At 38.6% G+C, this 13,567-nt stretch overlaps 1 protein-coding gene across 1 annotated transcript in view; it reads left to right on the forward strand.

The window, feature by feature from the left end:
* Nucleotides 1-13,567, forward strand: part of LOC128741307 (putative uncharacterized protein DDB_G0277255) — a 224,431-nt gene that overhangs the window by 20,946 nt on the left and 189,918 nt on the right. The window contains exons 2-3 of the mRNA XM_053837035.1: nucleotides 9,547-10,180; nucleotides 10,247-10,760. Of these exons, the coding sequence (XP_053693010.1) occupies nucleotides 10,554-10,760 (207 nt within the window). The 5' untranslated portion in view covers nucleotides 9,547-10,180; nucleotides 10,247-10,553. The remainder of the gene's footprint in view (nucleotides 1-9,546; nucleotides 10,181-10,246; nucleotides 10,761-13,567) is intronic.

Raw genomic sequence — 13,567 nt, forward strand, 5'->3', positions numbered from 1 at the left:
AAAATTTGTAATACTACGGCATCGATCCCGGAAGTATGGTAACTCATTTTTTGTAAGAGGCGTAGCAATTTGGAATTCATTACCAAATGATTTAACTTTGGAAAGGTCAGAAGCAGCATTTAGGAGAAGATTGTTCGAGCACTTTCAATGAAAATAGGACGATAAGAAAATGTTTATGAATTAGAAATTATGATTGTACCTAATTTATGTGACACTAGTTCTACCATATATATTCATTGTAACATTTGAAAAGGCATTGCCTTAAGTTGCAGAATAAATAAGACAAATAATAATAATAATAATAATAATAATAATAATAATAATAATAATAATAATAATAATAATAATAATAATAATTGACAGAGTTTGCCCGTCCCAACAGGTCAGAAATTATTCGGTTGATTTGATCCTAGGGGAATATGATGTCCTGATAGTAAACCATAGTTACCTCGAACGTTCGCATGGATACGTTGTTAGTATATTTTCAAAACGGAAGTCTTGTAAGTCGTCGTCAACAGCTCTATGCACGTGCTATTTCACGTGGGCCACTCGTCGCCAATTTCCCTGTCGTATTAGACGTCGCCAATCCCTTTCGACCTGGTCGAGCCATCTTGCACGTTGAACCCCTAACCCCTGTTCCTGGTACCGATAAGGTTGGTCATGAGAACTGTTTTCGTCGTACTGTCGTCCGGCATCCTTACGACGTGCCCAGCCCACCGTAGCCTACCGAATTTCGCCTGATGAGAATCTCTCCAAGTTGCATGGAACACGGCAAGGGCATGTGTGTCCTACGTGACCAGCGTTACAGCTTCAAGTTCATAAAGAACTACAGGTCTAATAAGGGTTGTCAGTTTGGTACGGTGGGACGTACAGGCCCGATTTCTCGCTTGAATGCGCCACCGCTGGATCTCCCTACTAATGTTGTTATCAGCGATCACTAGCGATTCCAAATACACGAACTCATCTCGCACTTCTAGTTTGTCGCCATCAATGGTTACCATCCGCGCGAGGCATGCGTTTGTTTCCTTTGACACTCCTTCCTTTCATGTGTATGGTCTTCGACGCATTTATTTTTGTCCAATTCTCCTATGCCACTTTCAGATTCTGGCAAAGATTGCCTCCGCCATCCCAAAGCTCATGACTATGATATCAAAGTAATCTGCGAAGCCTAGCAGTTGGTTACCCTTGGTGAAATGATGCCTGCCCTACATGCGTGGGCACGTCCTTCCGATATTTCTGCAAGATCTTTCGGAGGGCTCACAAATCTTTAAAAAAAAACAGTGTAGAGCCGTGGCCAGCGTTTCTCGGCCATGTTTATAACATGGCGGTCCTTACCAGCGGCTTTGTGGGTCTTGACAGAATGCTGCGTCAACGCGTCCGTTAGCGTTATTCTGACAGTTTTCCCATGGATTTACTGTTAAATTGACGCAGACGGATGCTGTTTGGACCTTTAGGCAACCCGATTTCTTATATCTCACTTTAATTGATTTTTTCGATGAAAATAAAGCTATAGAGTTATAGAACTGAAGTTATAGAGGACGACGCAGTGAAAATAGATGTTTAATGCGTAGTCAATGACTGAGGGATAGTAAGTCGAAACGTCAGCTGAAAGCATCATAGTTTTTATTTTCACCGAAAAAATCAATTAAAGTGATATATAAAATTCACGATGACGAACTCTAACAATAGAAACCCGATTTCTTGTTTGACATCTTGGAGATTAGGTGCTGTCACATTACTATCTTCCTTACTATACTTCTAGGTTAACTACCGTTCCGACATCTTCTGCAACTTCGCCATTGAGGTGTTCATCGAAGAACTGCTTCCACCTGTCGACCACCACGCGCTCGTTTGGGATTAGATTCCCCCACACAGTCTTATAGTCAGGTTTTAGTGTGTAGCCATTACGGGTTTGGTTCACCTTCTTGTAAAATATGCGCTTGTCATTAGCTTAGAATAGTCCTTCTAATTCTCGCTGCGTCTCATAGGGACTCGATGGTGTTCGCGAAATACGCTTAAAATGTATCACTAAATGGCGTTAGGCACCATTGGAAAACCGTGTTGGTGCATTATCTATCATAGCTGTTCTCGATCGACCGTATCGTATGCTGCTTTGAAATCTAAAAATAAAAAATAAGAAAACTTATCCAATTTAATTCTACTATGTGTATTTTATTCAATGACAGATACGTATTTCGCCTACGACTTGCAGGCTTCCTCAGTGTCTGTTTTCGAAGCTTTGAAATCAATAAACATGTGAATCCTGGGTAGGTTGTACTCTTGAAATTTGTGCAAGTTCTGGTAGCTGGTATAAATTTGGTCCGTCCATAAACAAATGTATTGCCGATTTTTATGACAAATTTCGTACAAAACCTAACTAACGGATATTTTCAGTATTATTTTCAATATTTCCACTAGCTCTGTGTTGGAGTTTGGTGAAAGGTAGTGCTGCTTCCTCGCACAAAAAAAACTTTTTCAACGTTTACTTAAAATGTAAACAGCTGCCTCTGCTTAAATTCGTTATAGAGTGAACTGTCACAACTCACAAGTGAACTCAATCAATTTCATTCGCTCCTCTCCTCAAGGTATGTATGTACGATTTACTTCCACATATGCTCCCGAATCCCTATTTCTATTTGGCGCCGGTGACATCGCACAAAAGGGCGAAGAGAGGACCTTTTGTCCTAGCGTCTTTTGCTTTCATTGTAGCATTTAGGGTCTCTAGCATTTTTGTTCGTATAGGGGAACTGTGGGTAAAATGAACAGGGGGGGTAAAATGAACAGGTAGCCAAATTCCCAGTAAACCGATTAAAATCTGTTCCAGATCAATAGGTATCTTCTCCTAGAAGTATTTCAAGCTGTTTGAGACAATATGTAGTGATCATAAGCTTTCCGATGTGAAAAAAATTGAAAAAGTAAAAAATATTTGTTGAAATCTGACGCCGATGGTAATTTCCACTATTAGTATATAAGCTTTTTTGGCGAAACAAATTAAATTTCAACTATTGGTATCATTTAGTGTTGTTTGCTTATCACTGTTCTGCTAGTCTGTCGAAAATTCCAAATATTTTTATCAACTGTTTGTTTATAATAAACACTAGAAAACAATTGGTGTTTTGGGGGCAAAATGAACACTTCACTATGGAGGCAAAATTAACAATATGTATAATGATGTTTTATTTTCCATTTATCAGCAGCCAGGACCTAATTAAAATTCAATCAATAAAAATGATCGAGTCTCTCGAAAAATGACGGAAAATGACCGATGAAGCGAGTTGAAAGTCAAGCATTGTATGAACGTGGTGAAGATACATTATGTTAACTTTGTGGAATCCTATTTTAATTTCAGCAGCTTTGTTGAATTTCTACAGCTTATGTAGAACAATGATAAGGTAAAATAATGTTTAATTTATGCAAACTGCATGTTAACTTTAGTTTTCTATGACATGTTCATTTTGCCCTCACTGCATGTTCATTTTACCCACACGAAAAAAATCAGGCTCGAATGTGACGCTTTCGAAAATAATGAATTTTTCATGACAAATCGTCCTTTTTCAAACATCTTTATATTTTGCTACTTGGAATATGAATCCAGCTTTCAATTCATGTAGTGCGTTCAGCATTTGGTTGGTTCCTGGGGAAGAAAATGGCGAAATTGCTAAGGGTGTTCATTTTCCCCCCAGTTCCCCTAAATACCACTCACAATTTGAAAGCATAAAAAGGTCATGACTTAGGGTACGTACGGGAGGGTATTTTCAGCAGGTTTCTAAATTAAGCCTATTTGCCTTTTCTTTTGCCAATAAAAATACTTTGTCGACATACAATTTTAATATGTTATAACTATTTTCTTAAGACTGTAAGTAATCTACTATTTTTTATTCAAAGAACATCAAAACTACCGGTTCTTCCACTAGAACTAGGCCATAGGCCGAAAAAATAGATGTTGGTTGAATTTTACATTGTTCTAGGCAGTTATCGAAGCACTCAAATAAAACATATGTTTCTGATTGCACTGCTGCAATCTTTTTATATTTTGTACAAATTTGACTAACAAGCTATGTCTGTGTTTACCAACACAAAAAAGTTATTATTTTATTTTTATCATAGTAAGCCATGAGTTACTTTTGATAGTTTCAGATTATGGGGGGTACTCCTACGAACAAAAGTTCCAATGTCACTATATTGTTAAAATGAAAGCAAAAGACCGTAGACAAAAAGTTCAATTTTTTACCCTTTTGGTTGTACGGCTGTAGTTAGTTGGATTCCGCGTTCGCCGATCATGTGTAGACCATCCCAGGTTGCACACTTTAGGTACATTCAGTTGAAGCAACCAAATTGCGACTGAAATAAGTCATAATTCGGTTACCACAACTAGTTTGCAACAACCGTGCTAGTAGGGTTATCACAAAGCTCCACATTATACTGGAGCAGATCAACAAATTCCTGCACTCTCTTCTGCTGGTGTTCGTTGACAATGAAAAAGCTTCTGACCGACTCAACCACGAAAACATCTGGGGTGCATTTCGGTGTAGAGGAGTTCCAGATAAACTAGTCCATCTAATCGAGGCTCAGTACGAAGTCGAGCGGATCCAGATCCTATATCTTTCCAGCTTCTAAGAAAAGGGATAAACTACCGAGACATCACCTCTCTATGTGTCGGGTCGAAACTATTGCAGGTCCTTTTGGGAACACTGCTGTTGAAGGAAGTAAAATCTTACATCTCTATACAACTAGAACAACTTGGGTTTTTCGTCAAACGCACAATCAACACGAACCTTTTGCCATTGCTTGGCCTGCCATTCCATGGGCCTTAAAGCTGCTCATCAAATTCTGCTTCGAAAACTGAAACGCCTAGGAGCTTCTGATGGCTTTGTCTGCTGGTTCAAGAGGTAGCGAATCGAAAACCCTCAGTAAAGTTAGGCTCTACTGAATCGCATGGTTTTCACTCTACTGAATTGTTGAAAGTTCCACAGGGAAGTAAGTTAGGATCGTTACTTTTCCTCATATATTTAACAACGTTTGTTTTGGCTGCAAGCTGTTGTATGCTGATGATTTAAAAATATTTCTCACTCTGCGATCTGCTGAAGACTACAAGCAACTGCAAGATCATATTAACCTGATTACAGAGTGGTTCTGCTTAAATAATCTTACTATCAGCATGTCTAAATGTACAGTCATCACCTTTAGTCGAAGCAACACTCCAATCGTGTACGCATACGAAATCGAAGGGTCTCACCTTGAACGTGTCTGTGTTGTTAAAGAGCTAGGGGTTCAACTGGATTCTAGAATGACCTTTCAAAACCACTACTACAACGTCATTTCTAAAGCGAATTGCAGTTTAGGTTTATGAATGTACATAGCCAATGATTTCCGCGATCCATATTGCATGCGAGCTTTATACTTTTCAAGACATGGCCTGTGTAGTGTGAAGTCTGTTTAAACATATTTGGTCATCCAGAATCGAAGTTATGCAATGCATATTCGTCAGATACGCGGTGAGATATCTTCCGTGGTCGGATTTTCGAAATCTTCCACCATAAGAGGATAGTTGCAAGTTACCGAATATTGAAACACTGAGTAGCAAACTTTATCGTTATCCAGTAGCAAGCAAACTTTAAAGATAAACGTTGACGTTATGCCTCGACTGCTCAAATCCCGAGAATTTCCTCGACCCACTTTTCGTCGTACACGGACACTACGAAACAATACCTCTAATGTTTTCAATGACGTGTGTGACCAATTTTACAATTTCGAAGAATACATTTATAAATAGAATTAAGACAAGTTTAATGTGACGATACTTTAATGTTTTTGCCTTTCTACTATATAAATATATAGTATAAAGGTATAGAAATCACTCGGAAAACCGGAAATGGAAAGAAGGTCCTGCGGGCCGAATGTCATATACCATTCGAATCAGTTTCGAAAACTGAGCATTTTCTGTGTGTGTGTGTGTATGTGACGCTTTTTAATCTCACTCACTTTTCTCGGAGATGGCTGGACCGATTTTAATGTTCTTAGTGTCAAATGGAAGGTCTAGGTGTCCCATAGGTCGCTATTGAATTTCATATTGATCGGACTTTTAGTTCAAAAGTTATGTATAAAAATACGAAAAATATGGGAATTCATTATCTCATAGGTTCCTCAACCGATTTGAACAAAATTGATTGCATATGAAAGGGGAGCCTTGCAAACCCTTAACTTCCAAATTTCATGACGAGTGGACTTGTAGTTTGAAAGTTACATAAAGAAATGTGGAAAAATAGTATTTAAAACATATTTTTGTAACATATAAGCATCAATTTTATGAAAACCATCACACATTTTATTATTATTTGAAAATTACTGCTGAGATCTATCAAACGAAACCGAGTTATTTAAAATCGGACGGTTCATTCAAAAGTTATTCAAACTTTAACATTTAAGCCCCGTATATTAAACCGTTAAAACGTGTGAAATCAAAACATATCAATCAAATGTTGATTGTATTCAATGTGTGTAATGTATGTATGTATGTATGTATGTATGTATGTATGTATGTATGTATGTATGTATGTATGTATGTATGTATGTATGTATGTATGTATGTATGTATGTATGTATGTATGTATGTATGTATGTATGTATGTATGTATGTATGTATGTATGTATGTATGTATGTATGTATGTATGTATGTATGTATGTATGTATGTATGTATGTATGTATGTATGTATGTATGTATGTATGTATGTATGTATGTATGTATGTATGTATGTATGTATGTATGTATGTATGTATGTATGTATGTATGTATGTATGTATGTATGTATGTATGTATGTATGTATGTATGTATGTATGTATGTATGTATGTATGTATGTATGTATGTATGTATGTATGTATGTATGTATGTATGTATGTATGTATGTATGTATGTATGTATGTATGTATGTATGTATGTATGTATGTATGTATGTATGTATGTATGTATGTATGTATGTATGTATGTATATATGTATGTATGTATGTATGTATGTATGTATGTATGTATGTATGTATGTATGTATGTATGTATGTATGTATGTATGTATGCATGCATGTATGTATGTATGTATGTATGTATGTATGTATGTATGTATGTATGTATGTAGGTGTGTATGTACGTGTGTATGTGATGTCAACTTGCAATTTTTAAATTTGCATTGAAATTCAAGAAAAGTGAGAATTATGTCAATTGTATGAAGTTATTGAAGCCTCTTAGTGGAATACGAACTCTGAATTTAAAGGAAAGAAAAAACTTTTACCGACTAAATTCCACTATTTAATATTTATTCGCGACAGATACGTATACGCTTTGAAATAAGACACTGATAAAGCCTGCACGTCGTAGGTGAACTACGTATCTGTTGCAAATAAATATTAAATAGTGGGATTCAATCGAAAAGCTTTTTCTTTTCTTTGATTTCAGAATTCAATTGTCATTTTCTTCACTTGCTGTTGCTCACAATTCTACAAGAAAAGCAAAAAGCGAAGAATAGCAGTTAATTTAAGCATGTAGGTATAGTGGTGATAGGATTAAAAATACTAGTAAATTGATTTTTCCAAATAAATTTATACAAATTTCAAACAAATTTTCCGTATCAATAGATGCCCTTTTCAATCAATAGATACTAGAGCTTAGAAATGTTATATGAAAAATAAGAAGTAAACGTTGCACGGTAGTAATTTTGTAAGATTTATTTTCGTTAGTGACATTTTAAAGGACAGATGTCTTATGTCATGTATCATGTTTTAATAAATAAATCAAAAATGACAAGCACTGGAAATCATATCGATCATATTTCCCATTCTCAAGCATGTTTATGGCGCAGCTTTTGCACTATTTTTCGACCCCATCTTGTTTTCCTAGCCCTCTAACGGGATACATTGGAAAAACGATGCGATCAAGCTAATGACTATCTTTTCATGAAATTACATTCAAAAGAAGCTTAAGTTTTGATTTTCATGCAAAAATAATTATCTGAAGGAGCGCCAGCTAAGAAAAAGTTCAATTTCTCTTTTTCATATCTAATGCTTTATTCAGTTATTTTTTCTAATTCAGATACATATTGCAAAATTCAAGCCAAGCAAACTAATAGCAAAATATTGAGATTATTCATTTTGTTGTAGATTTCCTTTTTCTTCAAAAGCGAAGCATAATAATAATTTTTCTGAACTCTTGTTTTTCAAAGATGCTAACTTTTGAACGCATGGTAATAATATTTCATATTGTCAATTCAAAACAAGTTTCGTATGTGGCTCTGAAGCCCGAAAGTTAAGGCCGTCTGTAGACCCGTTAGAGGGTTAATTTCTAATTTTCTATATATATTCATTGAAGTCTGCAAAAATTATCTTTTGTGTCTACATTATTTTTCTATAAATCACGTAAATATTATAAAAATAAATAAGGTGTTCATAAAGTAACATAAATGACGTTTACAAGTATTTACGCACCCAAGAAAAGAAAATATAATTGCTCTACGCAATACGTTGTGAATTTTACTGGCAAATGAGAATTTTGAGGAATACGGAACGGATATTTAAAAATATAGTCAAGTTAATTATAGATGTTCCTGAGCAATTAAATAATGATGATTGTGGCAGTAGAAAGGCTAGGTCACGCCGCTAGGTGGATTAATTCAGGTTTTTATCTTTGGTTTATATTTTTGTGCATTACATTTTTGTGGATTTCAGGGCAGCATACGATACAGTCGCGCACGAATACCTATAGCAAATGATGTGTGAGAACGGTTTTTCTGAAAAGCTGACGCGGCTGATCAAATCTACGTGGATATTTCTGGGACGGAAGACGTACGTTCAAATAACGAAGGGTATTGCGAACTATTTCTGGCAGAATACCAACGAAAAGTGAAGAGTGCCGTTGGCGTATGAACCACGAACTGCAGGCACTACTGGAGACATTTACATCGTGCACCAGACGAAAGTCGGGAGGATGTCGCTATCGCAAGGATGTCGGATGACTGTGCAGCGAAATCTGTTTTGTACGACTCCACCAACCGGCATCAGGAATAGAGGGGACCGATGTACTACTATACGGTTTAACCAGATTGAAGGCGACTGTCGAAATGCTCAACGAATTGGTGACGAGTAGCCCAGGATCGAATATAATGAAGACAAATTCTTGATGCAGTACAAACCCCGTTTCTGAGCCTCTAGAGGAGGAGGAGGTATTCAAAATTTCGCTTCTCTTTCTAAACGACCAAAAACGGGAATGGAATTACTAAGGCATTCGGAAACATTTTTTTTAATTTCATTGATAAAAAGTGGAAAAGCCACTTGGCAAAACTGTATACAACTTTATGTAGGTATTTGTTGGAGCTGCATTAGAACACAAAATGACGAAATAAATAAATAGATGAAACATTTAGCAAAAAAAAAGAGATATTTTCAAGAATCGCCAATCACTTTTCGAATTAAATAATTCATTCATTTATAAATCCATTATCACTGCAATCTAGTTTCACACGTGAGTACTCACACTTTCTTTTTTTCTCCTCCAATTGCAGATAGACAATAATCAACAAAGTGTCAGTTTCCCGGGAGCACGAAGCAGCAGGACACTCACTCACTGGACGAAACCACACCGAAGTGAAAATAATAACTTTTTCGCCCATCGGATGATAATCCGAGAAAAATAAGCACGCGCTTAAAATCGTCGATCGTCGGATGGAAAGCGAGACACGATACCATCGATCTCAGCTGATTATTATTTAATCACCGCTCACGTGTGTCTGTGTGTGCGTGCGTGTTTGTGTGTGGCAGGCACTGCGCCGGCGAAAAGTGCAACCAGCATAGGCAATTACGAGCCTCGAGATAGCATAGCATCATCGACTTATTGGCACGTTCGTTAGACGTACCACCACGGGACGTTTCGCAGTGCAATTTTGTTGGAGGGAAATATGTGTAACAGTGGCTAGGGAAAAGCGAGAAAAGTAAATCGAACCCGGTTGGTAATTGCAGTTCGTTAGAAAAGGAGAAAAAAATAACAGAAAATAAATAATTAAATAGGAAAGGAAAAGTGAAGCAGTGCCGATTGCATCTCGTCGGGTTGGCTTAAGCTGGTTTCGGTTTGATGGAGCGGCAACAGTTCTTCGAATCTCTATTCCGCTTGCATTTTGCTGCCTAGCCGGCACCGAATGGGTACGCAGTTTTGCACCCGTAAGTTATGGGAAAGTGATGATTTATAATAATTTTTCACTTTTATAGATTGGAAAATTTAATGATAAAAGGCAGAATGAAGTGTGCTATATCAGCACTTTGCCTTGATGCGTATGATTCGTATGTGTTCGCTGCTTAGGCATTAATGACCGCGGGGCATTAAAATTATAATTAAAACCTCAAAAACCAGTGCAGATAAAGTACGCAGCGAAGCTTTAATTAAGATTTATTGGCTGAAGTGCCCGCTGCTGGCGGCAACACTGTGAAAAGCTTTTGTGTTTAATTACCCGGTAGGGTCGATTTAAGTAAGATAGAGGAAAACCATAACAGCTTCAAAGTGTCGTACAAGGCAAGGATGCCTCCGGTTAATCAACCGGAGACGAACGGCGGGTCCGCCGGCCCACCGAGCCGAACGCCATCCATCATGGATAGTCCGACGTTGGCTCGGGTCGAACGGGCCCGACTTCGGCAGGAGGCAGCAGCCGGAGGAGCGAATGGAAGCTGCAGTCATCAGCGGGAACAACGGGAGGACAGCCTGGAGCGAGCATTGCTGGATCCAAAGGTGAGTGAAACAGATGAGTTCAGTAAAGATAAGCACGATTTTTGTTGTTGTCATTTTCAGCTTTTGAATTGTTAAGATGTCACGTATATAGTGTGCAACCTTCTCAGTTCTCACACAAAGGTATATCACTCTTTCAAATCATTTCGAAGCGGTACCATGACCTGGGACATGACATTCGCGTTATATGTAAACAAATTAACTGACGTTATGTTAGTGTCAAGGAACCATCATTATTTTGCAAACATCCATCATGGCAACTGACGTTTTCCCATTTGCAGCGCACAGTTTCGATAAATCACTAGAGCGGGAATGATTCCGGACGCCATCAAATTGGTGCTGTCATGACTAATGACAAACCTGGCGACTTTCGTGGGTGTGACATTATTCATCGCTCGTTCGATAGCGAACGTGGTGTGGCACAGTTCCACAGTCGGTGAGTTGGACCCAGTTGAACCCAGTTTCATGGTCGATGTGCGAGGCTACTGACTGGCTAACACCCAGGTCACTGCAATGCAACTGTGCTTAGCGGTCAAGCTTGGTTTCATTAGCGCTCACTGGAGAGGCATTGATCGGGTACCGATGCGGCGTTCGATGTTCGCGCACAGGTAGCCAACTTCAGCAGTGAAAAGTTGGTCAAAACACAAAAAAAATCGAACCAACCAACAAGCGCAAGCGGTTCGGCCCACTATCCGGCCCCGTTTGCTGCTTCCGACAGACAGACAAACAGCCAACACAAGCTGGCAGAAATTTGTGTTGCTGGCTAATTTAATTAGCGTTGCACTTGCACAGTAGTACGAACAAATATGCGGTTTGCTTGTCACTATTTTCCAAGCGGCTGTGGGCTTTGCGCGTAAATTGATTTGTACGAATAGCGCTCAAGCATGTAATTTGATATGACACTCGTAGTATCGTTCGATTTTCGGTTAGTGGAAAGTGCGTGTGAATTTAACTGGGTTTGACTGGAGTTCCGTACTTTTCCATGAGTGTTTTATTTTATTTTGGATAAATGTCGAAATGCGAAACATTATTTATAAAGGAGTAAATATTTTAGTGCAAATATGACGTACTGACTAAAAATTAATTAACTGGGCAGGTGGGACTTGAACCCAAAACTCCCAAGTGCCGGTTCGCATAGAGCTGCGGTGGTTTGTGCTCTTTTGGGCCATCTCTAAACTGTCTAAATTGTCCAGACAAGCCACTTATCGCTAATTTCAGCGACGCCGCAGCAATCACAAGTCACCATTGACTTGGTCACTTAGAGTTCCCCTGTTTCTGGTGTTTCACCGGTGAAGAGTATAGTTATCCATCTTATGCTTCTGAGCTTCGCCAAATGTATGATGGAAAATTTATGTGAACGACGTGCTTGGCAGAATGCAATATTTTGACTGATTTCAACGCTTCAAAACTTATCCTTCGACATCTTGAAAAAAAATGAAAACGAAGTATCTTCTTAGGAAAGACATATGCCAAACGCAAGATAACTTGTTGGAGTTCTAAGGCGCTAGGAACATCGACAGTAAAGACGAATCTACAGAGATTTAATGTAATTTGGACCCATCAATTTGATTTTTCTGTAAGTGTCCAAATTATGTTCAGCTGGGGTCCATAATAGGTTGGTTACCCTAATACCGGCAACAATTAATTTGTTTGAAACGAGATTTGACAGAAAAATGGTCGGAATATTCATCTGACAATGTACCGCCACATGTTGCTATACTGGTTAACAATATATGAAGAATAGTGGTCGCTAAGCTTTAATCCATATTCACCAGACCAACTAAGTCCGACTAAACCTAAGTTCAGTCCGACTAAACCATTGATTCGGATCCACCAGTGGTTATCCGACTTGGATTTCGTTGCTGGGAAGACAAGCTATACATTTGATTCTACTGCATCACGCACCCGGAAGGATGGTGGTCGACAAGTTATCGCATAGCTAGAACTACGTCGATGTCTAAATGTAAGTCCAAAATTAAACTAAAGTTCGAGTTGGAGTCCAATTCTAAGTTGAAGTCCAGTTCCAAGTGTAAGTTCAATTCCAGGCCTGAGTAATAGCCCTTGCCCTCCGAGTTCTACCCGTGGCTCTCCGAGTTCTAGCCCTCCAACTCTTAGTCCTAGCCCCCGAGTCCTATTCCTAGTCATAGCCCTCCGAGTGCTAGTCTTGGTCCCAGCCTTCCGAGTCCTTGTGCTAGCTCTCCGAGTCCTAGTCCTAGCTCTCCGAGTTATAGTCTCAGCCTTCCGAGTTCTGGCCCTTCAAGTCTTAACCCTGGTCTTAATCCTAGCCCTAGCTCTAGCCCTCGCCCTAGCCCTAGTCCTCCAAGTCCAACTCCGAATGTCCAACTCCCCGTGTCTAACTCTAATTGTCCGTCTCCAAGTGTCCGGTTCCAAGTGTCCAACTCCAAGTGTCCAGCTCCAAGTATCCAACTCTAAGTGTCCTATTACAAGTGTCTAAGTCTAAGTGTGCAAGTTCGAATGCTCAAGTGTGCTAGTTCGTACTTTTAAGTGTCCAGTGTCAAAGTCCATGTGCCCAAGTCTGGGCCCAGTTGTCTAGTTGTCCAGACCGAAGTTCAAACGTCCAAGTCCAAATCCAATTGTCCAAGTTTAAGTACCCAACTCCAAGTGTCCAAGTGTCTAAGTTCAAGTCTAAGCTCAAACCCAAGTCCCATCATCTAAAAAAACCCTTCTGATATTTTTATCCAGAGCTTTTATCTGTCCAACTTGTAGACAGTCCTAACTATTAAAATTTTAAACAAACAATAAATCTATACCTATAAAAATGAATTTTTGTCTATCTGTCTGTCTGTTGG

This window comes from Sabethes cyaneus, chromosome 3 (genome assembly GCF_943734655.1).
Source record: "Sabethes cyaneus chromosome 3, idSabCyanKW18_F2, whole genome shotgun sequence".
Taxonomy (NCBI): domain Eukaryota; kingdom Metazoa; phylum Arthropoda; class Insecta; order Diptera; family Culicidae; genus Sabethes; species Sabethes cyaneus.